The sequence below is a fragment of the Sapajus apella genome, unplaced genomic scaffold (assembly GCF_009761245.1).
Source record: "Sapajus apella isolate SASKATOON/1434 unplaced genomic scaffold, GSC_monkey_1.0 scaffold2, whole genome shotgun sequence".
NCBI lineage: Eukaryota > Metazoa > Chordata > Mammalia > Primates > Cebidae > Sapajus > Sapajus apella.
Window position 1 is genome coordinate 88415102 of NW_022436942.1, and position 19138 is coordinate 88434239.

Below are 19138 nucleotides of genomic sequence, written 5' to 3' on the forward strand. Positions count from 1 at the left end.
GGTTCCCTGTGCACTGGGACGTGCGGAAAATCACAGTCCCAGCAGGTGCTGGCCCCAGGGGTCCTGCTCTCTTTCCCCACGCCTGTGGAGTACGCACTCCAGGGCTGTGTCCCTGGAATGGGCGCCTGCATCTCACTGTTCTCTCCCTGCTTCCTACTAAGTCCCTCAGCAGTCGCTGATTTGGATGGGGAGAGAAGCAGCACTTGGGCCTGAGAGAGAGGAAGGACTGCTGCGCCCTGAGCCCCCGGTTTTCGTGAAGGTGAGACCACCTGCCTTCTGACGACTCCAAGGAACAAGGCAGGTGAGATGGTGCTGCGATTTCTCGCCGGAGCCTTGCACTCTCTCCTTTCTCCTCGTGCTCTCTCCTTTTACCTCACAGCATGTGGAGATTATTCCTCAAATCTGACATGAGTCCAGCAGTCTCTACAAGGATTTTACTGGAAAATCAGTAAAATTTTCCAGTAAATTTTACTGATGTTTTACGGCCGTTTTGGTGACTGCTCATCAAATGCTATCAAAAGGCAGCGTTGTTGTTTAACCCTTTGTCCTCCTATCTGGTTTCCTCATACTCCAGCCCCAGAGAATGCATGTAAGAAGGGACTAGTAACAAGCTTCATTATTTTCAATTTGTATATTTACATGTATCTTATCATCATTCTGGTAACTAAGTGGAATTCGGATTGTGAAATGCAGAATGGTAGCAAGGCTGGAGGCAGACACCAGCTGTGGTAGATGAGGCCAAGTGAGCAGAGAGGATCTGAGTGTCAGAAAATGGAAAAAGGCCAGAGAGGGATGAGGTGCAGATGGGCCACCTGCGGCACCGGTGGGGCATGCAGAAGGGTCCTTGCACCTGAACAGAGAGGCTGCTTGTGACGGGGCTGTGACCAGTAGAGCCTTTCCCCCCAGGCACCGTTGTCACAGTCATGTGTCAGTTACCTTTTGAATATTTCATGTTGTGGATAGCTTTTATTTCACGGGACCGCTATGGGATGTTTTTTGTGACTTTATCACTTTTTGCCATTGTAACAATGTGATACATTTCTTAGTTCTCCTTGCCTGGATATCCTCAGTTGGAGTCCTAGAAATGAGATCCAGTTAAAGGACATAAACACATTCAAGGCTCCAGAAAGTCACTTGGCCAAGTGCCTAAGCCACACGGTAGACTGCAGCCCCACAGCAGGGGCCCACATCCTCCCCAGTAGCAGCAGTTTGACATTTGGATTTTGGGTAACCTTGGAGTAGAACAGTTTTGCATTATTTTTATTTCTTCAGCTAGTGAAGTGGGGCATGCTATGCTTGCTGTATGTATTTTGCAGATTCCTTATTGGTATCTTTGGGGTGAGGTTCTAAAGGTGGAGAAGGCCCCTCCCACGTGTGTAGTTAGAAACCCTCTGCCCGGGCCTTCCCAGCACTCTGTGCATAGCTCCCCCTGCTCCAGGGAGTGCTTTCCAGATAGGGTTGGATTTCTTTTGCGCTCCTGTATTAATTCATCTTCTCTTTTCGAGACTTTGGTTATTACTGTTCTAACGTAAGCTCTGTGTACTGTGTGGTAGTCCCAGGCATCAGTTCTCTGTGATGAGTGGGGTGCAGGAAGGGGTGGTGCCAGGCTGGCAGTACCAGCGCCTGAAGTCAGGCTGCGCCCATGAGCTTCCACGTGGAGGCACACAGAGGGCTAGCTGTGTCTTTTTCTTTTACGCATATGAAAGAGTACTTCACATAAAATGCTTTTGAAAATTAATTAAAAATTTGTAGAGGTGTATCTTTTTTCTTTTAATATGAATGAGGCTTTAAATATAGTTTTCTTTCTTTTCCCAAAAGCTTCCATTGAGTTCTAGTCTTTGCCAATATACCTGCAAACAAACTCTATTTAGCAGAACTTTTCCCAAGAACCAAGTTCATCACTACCAGACCTCCTTTACCTCGGGGCCACAGAAAAAAAAGTACAATAGAAATTTCTGGAAAGTTGGAGCTTTTTGCATATTTTTTTTTCAAGTGCAGCTTTAAGTAATTTTCAAGAATAAGAAAATACAGTAAAGTTCACTTGGCAGGAGTTTTGTGTTCTAGTTTAAGCAAATAGTTAAAGGCACTATTTGAAAAGTGTTAGCAAGAGAATAGAAAAATGTTTATGTGAATGAGAACTGCAAAACAAAATTTGACAAGTTTCTCATTTTGAATATACATAGGCAAGTCATAACAGAAAATTAAGAATTTAGGTATAGTTGTGGGTTGTTCAATGAAAATTGTGCCTTTCCAGGCCAGGATGAGAATGGGAAGGTCATTGTTAATGGAGAGAATCACGTGTTTTCTGTGGCAGGGGAGTGGGAGCAGCAGAGGCAAATGGACAGTAACGTGGAGGTCGGGGCAGGCACTCACTTCCTTAGAAGCAAGAGGAAGGAAGGGTTGAAGCCATTTCACTGGAAGAGGAAATAGTTTCTGTTCTTTGAGGACTTTGTATAATTTGCTCTTCTACTTTCAGACTAACCTGTGAAGACAAAGTGTCACTCACACTGCTAATGGAGAGCTTCCTAACTTGTTTGGTACAATTTTAGGACATAAAAGGAAAACATTGTTTCTCTCATCATCACTAGAAAAGAGAAATGACAGAAGTGACTCTCAGCTGCGTTCGTTTGGGAGGGAGCTAGGGCTAGAATAAGTGATTACATGCGACTTCCTTCAGCACTTTCTTGTCCTTGGGGTGGGTGCTTTGGTTTTAGGAAAGTTGTGCTTATAAAATAAGGGCTGGGGGGAGAGCTAAGACCAGCTCATTATTACTTAGGTTTGCCTCCATTTTCATACTGTGGGGAATTGGTAAATATTTTCAAAAGATTAAGAGAAACATTGGTTCTAGATGCTTTTTGTTATCAATTCTTCAACTTTTCCTATAAATACAGGTGAAAACATATTATGGTAGCAATTATGAGATAAATTATAGTTTCGTGAAATTAGGTACTTGAACTGTATTTTCATCTTGCCATAAGTGTATTGGTTTTACGTCTTTTTGGAAAAAACATCTGGTTATTTGGCGAATTCTAAAATAATTTTAAGGCTTTAGGAAAATTCTGTATAATTGGGAAGTTATATTTGATATATTATGAAGTTATATTTGGTATATTATGTTGTGGTAGCTGTTCATTAATTTCACTTTAATTCTAAAACTGCCAGAGGGAATTAACAACTTTTGTTTGAATTCATCGCGGAAGTGTTTATGCTGACTCGTGTTTGTCACCGAGTGCACTGTTAAAGAGAGTCACAACATTTTGTCAATGCCTCCCAAAACATAGACCAAAATTATTTAAAAAATAGTCCCAGAAGCGGTAAAGTTATGGTGCTTCTTGTAAACATAAGAGAAAGGAATTCAGTTATCCTGCTATGAGAAAATGTTTAAACAAAGAGAATAAAAACAAACAGTGTTGTATAAAATAACAAATTTTATTTCTAGAAAATATTTTACAGTAACTGTACACATGCACACACCCACACAGAGCTTAACCACACGTTAATTTCCTTTTAATAAATCTACCACATACTATTATATTACAATTTATAATATAGTTTTTGAAGACACAGTGGGGAAAGCTTTGTCATTCATTTATAAACCGTCCATAAATTACAAAAGAAAGGCAGTCTGGAAAGTATGTATAAAGAGTAAAAACAATTTACAAGTGGACAAAATTACAAAATAGTAACCATCAAATACATCTGCCAGCAACTTGTAAGTCTTTTGTTCAAATGCCAATGATGAAGATGGGTATGGAATCATTTGGAGCAGATTTAAATTTAATATGTTTTTGGTGTGGCATATGCATTATGTGAATTCCTTGTGTGCCATTCATTGGTGTGTATTTGGGTATGGCATTTTGACAACAAAAGTAACAGAAAATCATGCCACAAAATAGAACATTAAAAGCAATGGAGATTATCGGCTTTCTGGAAGGTTGGAGTACTGGTGCTTTACCAAACAAAGTTACTTTCTCGCCTTTTCTCTCTTTTGAATGATTGAGTAAACATTTTCTGTGTGTAGCCTGGCTTGCTTTGAAAGACTGAAACTAGTATCTTAAAATGCACAGCCTGTACAACTTGATTTCGAACCACTGTGTCAGTGAGGATGAAGACCACTGAATGCACGACACATACAAAGTATACACTGTATTTTTATTAGACAGTACAAATCATTGTGCATTTATAAGGCAGAACATCAAGGCGAATTAAACTAGGAATTTCAAGACCAGAGTCAAAGTGAAAGTTATGCATTATGAGGCAAGCATTTTGAGAAGGGAGAAAGGTTGAAAATCATTCCTTTAAGGGCGGATGACAAATGCACAAAGACTGGAATTACAGGTAGGGAGGGAGCTACAGGTGATAGCTATGCGCCCCCCTGTTTGTTAATAAGACATCCCCTCCCACTTCCCAAATCAGAGCTTGGACAATGAGAGCAGACTGCCAGCGGTGACAGAGGGCAACCGCTCCTCTTTTGTTCTCGCGGTTGGTATAAAGTGGATGGTAGTGCAAAAGTGCATTTCTCTACTGGTGTCAGGGGAGAAGATTGGGTTTTTTTAGGAAGTACTTGAGTCATGAAAGCCCTAGTTTGGAATTAAAGAAAATTACATAGATTTGGAAGTTGTCCGGAAGCACATGAATCATTTCACTGCACCCAGCTTTTTCAGCAGTTTCTTGCCTTTGGAAAGCAGCCCCTTTTTCTTTTTCGAGGACATTTCCCTGCCTCTCCCAGGACTACCAGAACCCATAGATGACGTAGGTGACCCCGAATGGAGATGGACTGTGGGGGATGGAGCTCTCCTTGCTGTACCTGAACCCTCAGGAGGAACCTAGTAGGTACAGTGTTACAGTTTATTGAGTGTGTGAGCGCCAACAACAGAATTCACTTGGTAACATCGCACTGTCCCCGTTTCCCACCAGGAAAGGTCAAGGGGGTTCATTTGTTCTTTTGGTTAAACTGTGCCACAAGAAGCAAAGGTCCTCCCCCACAGCATGCAGAGAGAGGACCCAGACATGAAAGAGTGGGGTCCGTGTCTCTGTCTCAAGGGAGTGCGGGGGTGGCCGTTGCTTTGGCAAAGCTAAGGCAGGTAAGAATTCACTTCATAAATGAAGACTAAGGGCAGGGGAAACATGATTTCAAATTAGGTTGATAGTAAAGTTGGCCGAGTACCCATCAGTAGTCTTAAAAGCAAAAGTTCTTAAGGGGAATTTTGTTGTATCTGAAACTATTTGGTTATATAAAATCCTGATATTGTTAAAGTGCATTCCTGGGTTGGTTAATATACTATAGAAATATTAGAGATGGCACACTGGTTGAAAGAAAAAAAAGAAAAAAACTAAAATGAACCTTAATTACAATCAAAGAAAGCTTAAAGGCCCTTAGTGGATGCTTTCATTATTTCCAAATAATTGAACATGAACTTTCCTCAGTAGATAGCATGGTAATATTTCAGTATACGTTAAGTGCTTAGTAGTGCTTCAGAGGGGTAGACACTGCAGGACGACTTTGCCTCACTTCCTTTTACAGCTAAGTATGTGCCTGAGTTGACAGAGCACCATCATTCCTCTGGCCCCCACCTCTCCAGAGCAGCTTTTGCCATGTGAGCGTTCAGTATTCGGCAGGCAAATGCTATAAGCCAAGGGGCTTCAAGCTTGCTTGGATTTAAAATCAAGGTCGAATTCTAATGGAAAACACCTAGTAAAGCATCCCAAAGTACACCTGAAGATACCATCTATTCCGTCTAATGCATCATGTGAGCTGCATGTTTCATAAACTTTTAGTATTGCATTGGTATACCAACAGCAAATCCATCCTTCACCAACGTCTCTCTCAGAATGGTTGTGCTTTGAGGAGGAGCATAGCTCTCTCATAAGGTAGAGGCATGGTTAATTAAGGAAAACACACTCTGGCAGTTTGAGCCAGCATTTGGAGGTTTAGAGCCAACACTTGGTCACCCGGGCTCACTACTTATCTGCTTGACCTTGGGTTAAGTTTTTAAAGGAGAACTTCCTATAGTAAACATGTTTGTTAGGTTGTGCTTTTTCCAACAGTGGCTAACAATGCAATATGCAGCTCTCTATGTAAACACACAGTTAGCTGGTTAAGAAATATGTTCCCAATGTTGGCCTTTCAAATGTTCTTAATGCAAATAGTAGGAAATGCTTATTAAAGATGTTTTGCTTCACTATAAATTCAGTTGCTTTACAACTGAGACCAAGTAATATTCTAATTATTTAGGTCCAATAAGTTTTTGAGACATATTTCTTTTTATCTTATTTTTTTAACCCCACAAGGAAGCCTTAAGTCTACCACATTGGCCCGTTTAAGGTAGCTTAAGTTGGTATCTTTATCGGTATCTTCAGTTGCTCACTTACGTGAAGGCTACATTGCCTGATTAAGGTGTGAAATGAACACTCTTCTTCTGTTTCCAAGCAGATGAGCAAAGAAATAAAAATATATATATATATAAAAATATAATATATAAAAACTTGCAGTGATGAAATAAAATAAAAATGAGATACTAAACATGAATGTAATCTAATAGTTAAATACGCTTGAGAAGCCTTGGATCCTGTGAAGAGGACTGAAATCCTAACGGAGGGCAGACTACCTTTAATGCCCACCAAATCTGAAGAGGAGCCATCCCCTTCTCACTCTTGATCAAACTGAAATGTGTTTCTATAATGTAGGATGGGACATTTCTTTGTTAGCAAAGGCAGATTGATTAGAATTGAAAGGATCATTCTTTTGGTAAAATGAGTAAGATTTAGACTTAAGGATTTTTAGGCACAACCCCCATGGAAGGGCAGAGAGAAAAAAAAAATCAGGGTATATGCTTTTCGGCCCAACATATAAAAATATCAGTGCAAAGATTGTATTAAGACCACGTATGGCAGAGCAGGACAGAGATTAAGGAGGCTGAGTAGCTTTGCTTACCCTTTTTGCCTTTGAGTGCATTGGTGTGTCTTGAGAGTAGTGGGATGGAGCATCAGAAAGATAGACTTCGACATCGTCAGGCACTTCTTCCAAGAAGTTTGAGGGCACAAGGCCTTTCTGCCCATTCAGCTCCCCCTAAAACACAGGGGTGGGGCAGAACTGTTTATTTTTCTAGAAACCCACATCTTGCTTTAGCTAAAGGAATACAGCTCAGAGTACAGGTATATGTTGAGTTTATTCTGGTTCAAGAGTGGCAGGACTCGAAAGGACTCTAAATGGAGGTTTCCAGATTCTCCTCAGCAACATGCAGAGTGCTGGGCCCCTTTGCTGGGGTCTTGATTCTGCCTGTCCGGGGGGAGGTGAGGAATCTGCCTTTTGGACAAGGAGCCCCTGTGATTCTTAGGATCAGGCTACTGAAGGAAATACTTCGTCATTTAGTGGTTCTCGGGCTTGGCTGATCTGAGGCACTAAGGAGCTGCTAAGAACACCATTGCTTAGCACCCCAGCCCAGACCAGTGACCACTTCTCAGCACCCCAGGCCAGACCAGTGACCACCACCCAGCGCGCCAGCCCAGGCCAGCAATGACCACCGCACCACCGCCCAGCAGGCCAGCGATGACCACTGCCCCACCGCCCAGCGCGCCAGCCCAGGCCAGCGATGACCACCGCACCACCGCCCAGCACGCCAGCCCAGGCCAGCGATGACCACCGCACCACTGCCCAGCGCGCCAGCCCAGGCCAGCGATGACTACCGCCCAGCGCGCCAGCCCAGGCCAGTGATGACCACCACCCAGCGCGCCAGCCCCAGCCCAGACCAATGGCCACTGCCCGGCATGCCAGCCCAGGCCAATGACCACCGCCCGGCACGCCAGCCCAGGCCAGTGATGACCACCACGCGGCGCGCCAGTCCAGACCAGTGATGACTACCACCCGGCACGCCAGCCCAGACCAGTGACCACCGCCCAGTGCGCCAGCCCCAGCCCAGACCAATGACCACCGCCCAGCGCACCAGCCCAGGCCAGTGATGACCACCACCCGGCGCGCCAGTCCAGACCAGTGATGACCACCGCCTGGCGTACCAGCCCAGACCAATGACCACTGCCCTGTCTATTGATAGCTCCTCAGACATTACTGCTTCAGGTTGGTATGTATCCTTCCAGATCTCTCTACTCATTTACATATCTATGCCTTATCTAAAGTCGAGATCCGTAAGTCCAACTCCTTGCTGGTCATCTGCACCGAGTGGCTCATAAGTCACCACATCACTTCCCCAAACTCTCTTCTGCCTCTCAAGTGCCTAAACCAAGTTCAAAATTGGCTGGCTCTGTGCAACATGGGATCCTGTTTCTCTGTTTATAAGATCTAGGAAATGACAAAAGGAGTCTACTACATCAAAACACCTGTGCAGCCAAGGACACAGCAGAGTGATGAGCACCTATGGAATGGGAGAAAACGTCTGCAAATCATATATCTGATAAGGGGTTAATATCCAGAATATGTAAAGAACTTCAAAAAACCCAAGTAAAGACATTTCTCCAAAAATGAGATTCAGATGGCCAGTGCCCACAAATCACTAGGGAAATGCAATTGAAAAGGTGGTACCATGTGGTACCACCTCACACCATTAAAATAGCTACTGTCAAAAAAAATGGAACATAAATGGTAAAGCTATGAAGAAACTGGAATACGTGCACTGCTGGGGGGAATGTAAGCTGGTGCCACTGCTACTGAACTCAATATGGAAACACTTCTAGAGACGGATGGTGGTGATTGGTTGCGCAACAATGTAAACGTGCTTAACACTACTGAAGTATACACTTAAAAATGATTTTAGATCTTTTTTTAAAAAATTGAGACAGAGTATCGCTCTGTCACCCAGGCTGGAGTGCAGTGGCATGATCTCTGCGCAGAGCAAACTCCACCTCCCAGGTTCAAGCAATTCTCCCACCTCAGCCTCCCAAGTAGCTGGGATTACAGGCATGCATCACCATGCCTGGCTAATTTTTGTACTTTTTTTAGTAGAGACGGGGTTTCACCCTGTTGGCCAAGCTGGTCTCAAACTTCTTGACCTCAGGTGATCTGCCCGCCTCGGCCCTCCAAAGTGCTGGGATTACAAGCTGAGCCACTGCACCTGGCCAATTTTAAGTAAATTTTATGTAGATTTTTATCACAAAAATTAATTGAAAGAGGCTACCCCACATACTTCATGCATCCTCCTGTCCAGCAGCCCTGCCAGGCACACACTCACTGCCCTGCCCTGCCCCACTTTTCTGCTAGGACCTTGAAGATCCAAGCTCTCCTCTTACTTACCTGCAACTGCCCTGGGCCTTCCCACTCCAGCTCCATTATGAGCTTATGTTTCTCTGTTGATGTTAGAGCCTGTTTCTAGGCCACCTATCCTTTCACTGTGCGGGTGCCCCTGGCGATTTCTTCCTAACAAGGGTTTTAAACAACATGTAAACACAAAGCCACTCAAAAGTTATAACCAGTCAAGTCCCCTCATTAGGTCCAACAGCCAGATCTCTCCTCCAGCCTTAAAAAAGAGTCCTCCTTTGATTGAGCAGCAGATGGAGTCGTTGGCTTATATTTGGGGACTATGTTCTGTGAACACATGCAACTTTATGCACAAATCTCCACTGATGTCATGCTCACACCACAAGAGGCCTGTGTACACAGACCTGCAGAGGTCCTGCAAAGCCAGGGCTCCAGGCCAGCCCTGCTCTAGCTGGGTAGAAGTGGGTGGCATGGCCTGCACTGGGTGTTGCTCCTGTCCTATTGGGCTGAACACACGTAGTCCTAGTAAAACCCACGTCAGAGTGCACATGATGCCACATCACTCCCTTCCCCACGTCTGATGCCTCTGCCACCACGTGCTGCTGCGTCACAAGTGCTGACTGGAGCCACTCAGGGCATGAATACTGCTTTGGTCTGTTTCATTCCATTTGGAGAGGCTCAGATGTCCTGTTCATACCCCTCAAGCTCGAGAGTTTCTAAAGCAGGTTTTCCATTCAGCAATGTTCTTATTCTTGTGTTCTCAAAGCAACCCATCACCTAGGTCAGAATCTGAGGCTCCGGCTGGACGACATTCTCTGTTCCTCTGACTGTGTGAGCTCTGGATCACATCATCTTGAGTCTGCCTCTGTCTGCCCTCCCCTGGTACTGATGTAGTTCAGGCCATGTTCCCTCCCTGGATGGTTCCATACAGCATGTTACCCAGCCTCCTGGACCCACTCCCACCCAGCTTCAAACATGTGCCATCAAAACCCTTTACAGAATAACTTTCTTTAAAAAAAATTTCATCTCAACATTTCCCTCCTTAGAGTCCCTCCTTAATCTGATCTCTGCTTCTCACCTAAGCCTCATTTCCCACCACGTCTCTATTTGAGGCCACACAGTAACTACCTGGAGACCTAACGTCCAGACAGAGCTGGAATAGGCTGAAAGGCAGGAAGCACCAAAATCGATGCCCCCCCGGTGTTCTCCGTGCCACGGTCAGTGAGAGGCCCACTCGTGTTGGCATACTTCCCTGGGTTATCTTCCGAGATAACCTTAGTACGCCACGTGATGCCTTGCTTTTGACATAGGAAGGAACATGATTTAAGGTTTCAGATATCGAGGTGCTGCGCTATGCGAGAACAGCATGAGGTTTAAAATATGATGGGGCATTGGAAGTCTTCAGTGACTTAATGGGGACCAGTGTAAGTTATGAAATAGGAGAAAAGGGCCAGGTGGAACAGCAGGTGTCCCTCAGGGTCCCTGCTTCTGCTTGTCCTACTGATTGATAGGGGATATGGCGGAACAGAGAAAGGAGGGTGACATTACAGCATCAGGATCCATGGAGTATTTGAGTTTGCGCTCTTGAGATATTTAAGGTTATAGATGTCAGAAAACAAAGTTATAAGAAATTTAAGATTTTTGGTACCAAATTAGGTGTCCGCTGTTGTTTATCAAATAAGAAATAAGGAAATGGACTGGGCAGTCCACTCAGTGAACATGACCAGCAAAATAATTTTACTAAAACTACTTGGAGGAGAGGTAAATAAAAGCATACATTTCATATTAATTTAGATCTGATTCCCACTATAATATAAAAATCTAGACAAGACTATTCAAGAAACGAAGAAGATAAAGCATAACTCAGGAATAGAAGCATCCAGGTAAGTTAGAAAAATCTTTTTAAACTCCATGAAAGCACTATGCTAATTGTTTCTGCATCTGAAAATACAAATGAAAGGCATGTTCCTCTAAAGATACGTATTGTTAAAAACTGACTTAATAAAAAGGTAACCATTTAAGCAATTGAAAACTTTTGTGCAACTGCAGTCTAAAACGATACTGAACCTAAAAGATCTTTGGGCAGATTCTAACTTTTAAATAACAGTTATTCGCATGTCATTTAATCTGCTCCAAAGCATAGAAAAAGATTGAAATCTTCTTAGTTTACTTGGTAATTCTAGTATAATCCTGATACCAAAACCCACAACAAAGGTATCCAAAGAATACAGATCATTATTATTTCTGGAATATAAATATAACTTCTGAATAAAATATCAGCAAATCAAATCCAGTGCCTTAAAAATAATATCTGATGGCCAGTAATTTACCAATGAAAAATACCATCTATCTTTACCGATAGTCTAACCTACATATAATAGTGTAAAATATTAGTGGTATTCCTACTAAAATACATAACAAGTCACAGATTTCCTCATCTCCGTTACTCAGAATTATTCTAAGTGATGCAATAAGACAAAAACGATGACAATTATAAATATTGGTGAAGAGGCAAAATAATCACAATTTGGGGGAACCCAAGAGAATCAAGTGATAACAGAAATAAATGCATTCTGGAAAATGATTTGTGGGGGACAAGTACGCACACATACACTTCTCAACATGTTTTCTAAATAACCAGAATATATAGTAGGGGGAAAAAATTCACAATCACAATAAGATCTACATCATTCCTTTTTTTTTTTTTTTTGAGATGGAGTTTCACTCTGTCACCTAGGCTGGAGTGCAATGGCGTGATCTCGGTTCACTGCAACCTCCACCTCCCAGGCTCAAGTGATTCTCCTGCCTCAGCCTCCCAAATAGCTGGGATTACAGGCACCTGCCACCATGCATGGCTAGTTTTGTATTTTTAGTGGAGACGGGGTTTCACCATGTTGGCCAGGCTGGTCTCAAACTCCTGACCTCAGGTGATCAGCTGGCTTTGGCCCCTCTGTGTGAGCCACCATGCACCTATATAATTCCTAAGAATAAACTTAAGATATATAAAGGATGCGTAAGAATAAATCTATGAATCTTTTCTGACAGATGAAAGGAAAAACTTTTTAAAGGAGACACATGCTATGTAAGAATTGAAAGACAATTATTGTGTCCATTTCTTCCAACAGCTAAGTGTACCTCTAAACAAAGCATTATAGGTTTGTTGTGGGAGTGGGACTCTGTAAAATCCCTCCCAAATATCAAAATGCATTATAAAAATACAATAATTAAGATAGCATGGAGTAGTGTTAAAATCCATAAATACGCTAAGTATAAATAGGAATTTAATACTTAGAATATTTATGGACTTTAATTTTAAAACAAATTTTTTATTTAAAGAATTTTTTATGTAGGTAAAGTGCAGATTATTTAATAAATGTGTTGAGACATTAGTTCTCACAGTTAGGAAAAAATGGTAAATACTCAAGATTTACATGTGGAAAATGAAACGATAAAACCGAAACAAAATGCGGTGATTATTTCTGTTGCCTTGAAGAATCTTTTAGGTATGACCCCCACCCCAAGGCAGAAATATTTGACCACATAAAAACTTAAAATTCTTCCTTAATAAAACAAAAATGAAGAACCAAACACACACAAAGTTAAAAAGCAGAGGTTGAGCTGTAAAGAACTATTTGAAACATGTGTGACAAAGTATGACTATCCTCACCAAGGACTGAACTCTGAAAAATCAGAAACCAGACACAGGAGAGAGCCTGGGAATTCCACATGTGCCTGTGGCTGTAGCACCTATTTGACTCAGAGAGAAACCTACTGTCCAGGACGCCATCATTTCTCACCGATTTTGAGCAAGGTGGTGGGGTAGATGGGGACCCCCCACCGGGCTCTGCACTGGGTCCTAAGTGGCCCCGAGAGCTTCTGGTTGGGAGGGGCAGCTACTTGCAAAGATGCCCCAGCTGCAGAAACACTGGGATCACCCCGCCCCGCTCCCTCCCTTCTTTGCCCCAGGGAGTATTAGAGACAGGCTCCAGGGGAATGGAAAAGGAAGGGGTGGTTCTCAGGTCCTGGCCTGAATCCGCCCGGAAGGGGAGGCCCCTGCTGCTAACAGCAGTTGGCTCTAGACAAAAGGGAAGGGAGAAGTCCTGAAATCTGTGGGGTTTTATTGATGTATTTTTTTGCTTATTTCTATTTCTTTTCCCAAAATTTATTTCTGACCTATGCAATAAATAATCTCAAAATTAAATTGTTTTGTAAATGTTTGGGTGGCAGCAATTTAGAAAACAAGAATGTGAATGTATTTGTTTTGTTTACAATTTATATCCATTGAAAATACTGGAATTAGCAAGCAAGAAACAGTGACGCTCACAGGACCGACTTTCTAGACTGTCTGCAACTCAGCAGAGAGACAAGTCAGCTCCACAAAGCTGTCCAGCAGCCATGTGACCGTCATGCCCAATTTTCAGAGAAGGAACTGACAAGCAAAACAAAACGCACAAGATGAATGAAAAAGAATATAAAAATCAAGTGATACTTCTTGATATTTCAAAAACTTACATAATAAAATCCGTCTTCATCAATTTCACCAAAAACTGTAATAATATCTCCTGTGCAAAATGTAAGTTCAGCCTGTGGAGATGAAACATAAAATGAATTGCATTTTCCTATACAAAAGTAGTTTTTTAAAAATAAGTTCTCCATGCTTTTCCTCCCTATTTGAGAATTTCTGCTATTGAGCTACTCTTTCAGTCAAAGGAAGGTATAAGCTAATGCATAGCTCTGTTCACAGTCTTCTGGAAAGTGAACACTAACCCAGATAATGTCCACCGAAAAGGTGAACGCTGCAGCAGTTTGATTTTGGCTGAAATTCAAGATTATTACCATGTTCTACTGGTAATACATTTTTAAAGCTAGTCAAATTGTTAATGGTAAAAACCTGGAATATTAGGGAAATATTCTCTGGAGTGTAACGACCATTACATAAATATCTTTTCACTGAGTATTTTAAAACCCACTCGACTATTAATTAAGCATTTATTTATTTATTTATTGAGATGGGATCTCACTGTGTGGCCCAAGCTGGAGTGCTGTGGCGCAATCTCAGCTCACTGCAACCTCCGCCTCTCCAGTTCGAGCGATTCTCCTGCCTCAGCCTCCCGAGCAGCTGGGACTACAGGTATGTGCCACTAAGCTTGGTTAACTTTTATGTATTTTTTTATAGAGATGGGGTTTTGCCATGTTGCCCAGGCTGGTCTTGAACTCTTGAGCTCAAGCAATCTGCCCGCCTCCCAAAGTGCTGGGATTACAGGCGTGAGCCACCGCACCCAGCCTAAACATCTCTTTATGCAGTGTCTACTCTGGGCCGGGCTGCAGCCCCAAGGCAGGCAGTTCAAACACCACTCAATGCCCTCAGGAGTCCAACTGTCCCAGCACATTTTAGTTCACAGCCACCCAGCAGAACATGGAAACATAACCCTGGACAACAGAAATCACCAAAAATGTTTTCTCTCTAAATGTAAAAATGAGGGAATATAGTTGGAGAGCCAGGGGCTTGTCAGAGAGAGCGAAGTACCGTGTCACATGGGCTCACATACCTCTTGTCCTCTCCGCTGGTGGCTCGAGAGAGTGGAGACCCCATCTCTCACTGTGAAGGCAGTGGTTTCAGCCCTCATGATGCCAGGCACCCCAAGCTGTGCTGGGCGATGCGACCTCACACATCACTGCTTTCTGCTCTGCTTTTCTACGTGTGGGGCCTCAGTGCTTTGCTTTCATTTGCTGACCACGTGTGATGGGCTTTTATCTCTCTCCTAAAGATGGCCCTCATGTGACATCACCATTAGATGTGGGTGACAGATTGCTCTGTCATGGCACAGGAAAATCTGGGCCACAGGGACAGGGCTTGTCAGGGGCTGGCTGTGTCCCTGGGAACCCCATGACCTCTCTCCCGAGTGGCCATCTCTGTATCAGCCATCACCTCCGGCTGGCAGCCCTTTCCTCAGACGGTTCGGGGGAAGGAATGGGAAGGTGAGCACACAGGGCCCCAGTGTGGTGTACCACCAGGGAAGGGGTAGGTATGGCTTCGTGTCCTTAGCGAAGCAGTGTTTGACTGGTACCTCAACATCCACGTTGGGCGAGCTTTCTCTGGGGTCATAGTCATACAGGGCCACCGTTCTCCGAGTTGATACTGAATGATGCCTGCCACTTCTTCTGCTTCTCTCTGTTCAAATCACAAGGGGAAAGGAAAGCCATCATGAGGTTATTTCAAAATCAGTGTTGTTCCCCCTCCTTCCATGGCACACATGGCCAATGTGGCTGAGACCAGGCACCGCTGACAGGCTGCATGCCTCTGGGCACTCACATCAGTAGACACCCCTACTCTGGGTCAGCTGTCCTGGACTCCACATTCTTATATTTTTGCTGTGGTGCGTTTCTCCCCCTTAGGGCAACATAAATGTTTTCCTTTCCCCAGGCTGTCCACTAAGCCAGTGAGACTCACATGAAGCATGGGGCTCCCCTACAGCGAATCTACACGGCTTTGGCCAGCACGGGGAGCCCGTGGCCCAGGAAGCCCTGCAGAGGGCACGGGGTGCCCGCTGCTCTGGGAAAGCCACCCCCCCCCAGTTTTAAAAGTGCCTGTGTGCGTAACTGGGGGTGCCACACAGTCACATCGTGCTCCCCCCGGTGGAGGCAAAACCAAGGCACTGTCCTCAGGAGAGGCAAGAATATCAACAGGGATGCCTGCTCTGCCCGGCCTGGTGGCCCACCCCTCACGCTGCTTCCCCAGCATCCTTCCAGTGTGGGTTAGCAGCTGCCATGGAGAGAGGCCACCTCTGCACAGACCGCTTAGAGGTGCATTCCCACAGCCTGGCCCTGTCTCTGCCACGGATAGGGGCCCGGGTGTCATCCCAGCACGCTCAGAAGCATAAGAAGGGACTACAGAGGAATTGCCCTAGGCTCCACGCAGATAACAGATTCCCCGGCTCTCCTCTGTGGCCTCCTTAACACGTCCTGAGATAACAGGTGAAAACTCTCAGGACGTGTTAAGGAGGCCACAGAGGAGAGCCGGGGAATCTGGCCCAATCGTGAAGCACCTGTCAGACTGAAGGTGTGGGGCTGTGGAGGACGCTCCTCCTGGCGAAAGTTGGCATTTATGTGTGTCTTCTAAAACACACCCACCTTTTGCTTACATTTATTTTGGGAATTCCAAACGTACAGGTAAAAACTATCAAAGGCAAATATCTTAACAGCAACTAAAGTCAGCGATGTGGCTTTTCAGTGGTTTTCAGCAGGTATAGGGGGCAGCTGTGTAGACCTGCAACGTTCCAGGTTACCCTCCCCCTGGGTTCTGGTTAGGAGCCACTGCTGTAGTTTAAGGATGCATGCACGCCTCTGTGCACCTGTGTCCTCTGTAGGACCTGCACATCCGTCTCCTTGCATTATAACCTTATTCCGAGGTTAAAGGGCCTCTAAGCATTGCTCATGATACAGGGAATGTCACAAGTATGAATTTTGAAAGGTGGCATAACAACATACATGTGCTTCTCACTGAGGTGGAACTTACATACACTAAGGCCCTCTCTCTCTAACCTGAAGTTCTTTACGTTGTGATAAGCACTGATGGTCCAGAAACCCCATGACAATCAAGATAGAGGCTGGTCATGGTCGTCTGTGGTCACTCCAGCCCAGGTAACCGCTGATCTGTTTCCTGTCCCAGACTTTGGCCCTTTCCAGAATGCCACTGAAAGCGATTCATACAGAATGTAGCTTCTGAGACAGGCTTCTTTCATTTGGATGACGCCTCTGAGATCTGCCCATGTCACTGGCTGTATCAGCAGTGGTCCTGTTCCATTGCTGAGCAGGCCCCATGGTGCGCGCACCTTCGATCTATCACTCAGTCACCAGCTGAAAGCACCTGCATTGTTTCCAGTTTTTGATGACTGTTCATCAAAACACTATTAACAAACGTTCAGACAAAGGGTTTTTTGGCCTGAACATAAGTTTCCATTTCTTTTGGGTAAGTGCATAGGAATGGAGTTGTTGGGCTGTATTGCAGGTGTATATATAACTTTATAAGAAACCAGCAAACTTGGCAGAGCGGCAATGCCACTGTCCACTCCCACTGGCAGTGCAGAGGCCCGCCTGGCACACTTGTGCCAATGCCTGCGGGGGCCAGTCATTTTAGCCTTAGCCCTTCCCAGTGGGTGTGCATTGGTGCCTCAGGGTGGTTTTAATTGTGTTTCACTGATGATGATGTTAAGCATCTTTTCACATGCTTATTTGCCATCCACATATTGTCTTTGGTGAAAGGTCACTTAAATATTTTATACATATTTTTATTGGGTTGTTTACTTATTGATGAGTATTGAAAGGTCTTTGTGTATTCTGAATGCAAGTCCTTTTTCCAGTGGGTTACTTGCGAGTATTTTCTGCCAGCCTGTGGCTGTCTTTTTATTCCATTAATGGTGTATTTTTAAGTGCAGAAGTATTTAATTTTGGTGAAGCCTAACATTGACTTTTTCCTTTTATGTGTCATGCATTAATGTTCTGTCAAAGAAATCTTTGCCTGATTGTTATAAGGTTTTCTCCTGTGTTTTCTTCTGGAAGTATTATAGTCTTAATTTTTATACTTAAAAGTGTGTTCTATTTTATTTAAATTTTTAATATGGTGAGAGTATGGATTAAGGTTCATTTTTGGTCTATAGATATGCAGTAATTCCAGCACCAATTATTGAAAAGACTATCCTTTCTATATTGAATTGCCTTTTAACCTTTGTCCAAAATCAGTTGACTCCATCTGCGCTGGTCTGTTTCTGTACTTCATTCTGTTCCATTGATCTATGTTTCTGGCCTCTCTCCAATACCATGCTGTCTTGATTAGCATACCTCTACAGTAAGCTTGCAATTAGGTTATGTGAATCTTCCAACTTTCTTCTTCTCAAAAACTGTTTTGGCTCTTCTAGTTCCTTTGCCTCTCCATATAAATTTTAGAATTAGCTTATTGATTCACATAAATCCCAGCACGGATTTTGAATGGTCTTGCCCTGTGTCTGTAGGCTAACTTGGGGATATCTGACGTAACAGTATGAAGTCCATGAACATGATGTTTCTGTCCATTTATTTAGGTATCCTTTGATTTCTTTCATGTTTTCTGATTTTTGGCATACAAATACTGCACGTATTTTGTTAGATTTAATCCTAAGCATTTCAGGTTTTGTTGTGTTACTGTAAATGGCACTATTAAAAATTTTAATTTCCAAATTTTCATTGCTCACATATGGAAATACAACTGATTTTTGTTCATCGACCTCGCATCCACTGATGTTGCTACACCATAGTTCTGGGAGCTTTTTCATTATTTGAGATTCCGGAGCTTTTCTAAGTAGATTTCCATGTCATCTGTGAACAGAAAACGTTGTGTTCCTTCCTTTCCACTCTGTGCACCACGTGTGCCTTCCCTCACCACGTCTCCCTGGTTATGACCTCCAGGATGATGCCGAAAAGCAGTGGTGAGGGCCGGCATCCCTGTCTGCACCTGGTTTTAGGGGGATCACATTCAGCCTTTCACCACTAAGGACGATCATTTCTGGTGATGGACGGGCAAGTAGACATGTCAGGCGAGGTTCCCTTGGCCATCCACATTTGGAAAAATAGAACAAAAAACACTTAATCTAATTGATAACATAAATCAAGCTACTGTTCCTTACATAAATTCTTGTATAGTTTCTGGGTCTGTGATACAGGGCCTGTATTCCCTTTGAAAGAGCCTTAGTCAACTTCAGGAAAGGGGAGCGTAACAAAAGTGGGTAGGGGTGTAGGGCTCAGTGATCTTCAGTCTCACAGCTTTAGTGTGGGTAAGATTCACACTAAACCTCGACTATTAGATGTGGATTCTATCTTGACACAATGCGTTTACTGATGCCAGAAAAGGTTGACGTGTGTTATTGGAGTCTGTTGTCTTTGAAGTCTGATTTAGAA

At 43.7% G+C, this 19138-nt stretch overlaps 1 protein-coding gene across 17 annotated transcripts in view; it reads right to left on the bottom strand.

Annotated features, from left to right (window-relative positions):
• Positions 1–3485: 3485 nt before the first annotated feature.
• Positions 3486–19138, bottom strand: part of RIMBP2 (RIMS binding protein 2) — a 315585-nt gene continuing 299932 nt past the window's right edge. For 11 of the 17 annotated variants that reach the window (XM_032244292.1, XM_032244259.1, XM_032244278.1 and 8 more), the window contains 4 exons: positions 15277–15380; positions 13721–13792; positions 6935–7069; positions 3486–4826 (listed from right to left, as the gene is read on the bottom strand). In XM_032244292.1, the coding sequence (XP_032100183.1) occupies positions 4638–4826; positions 6935–7069; positions 13721–13792; positions 15277–15380 (500 nt within the window). In that variant the 3' untranslated portion in view covers positions 3486–4637. Of the gene's footprint in view, positions 6420–6934; positions 7070–13720; positions 13793–15276; positions 15381–19138 lie in introns of all 17 variants that reach the window. The other 6 variants (XM_032244314.1, XM_032244368.1, XM_032244378.1 and 3 more) reach the window with 2 other exon arrangements.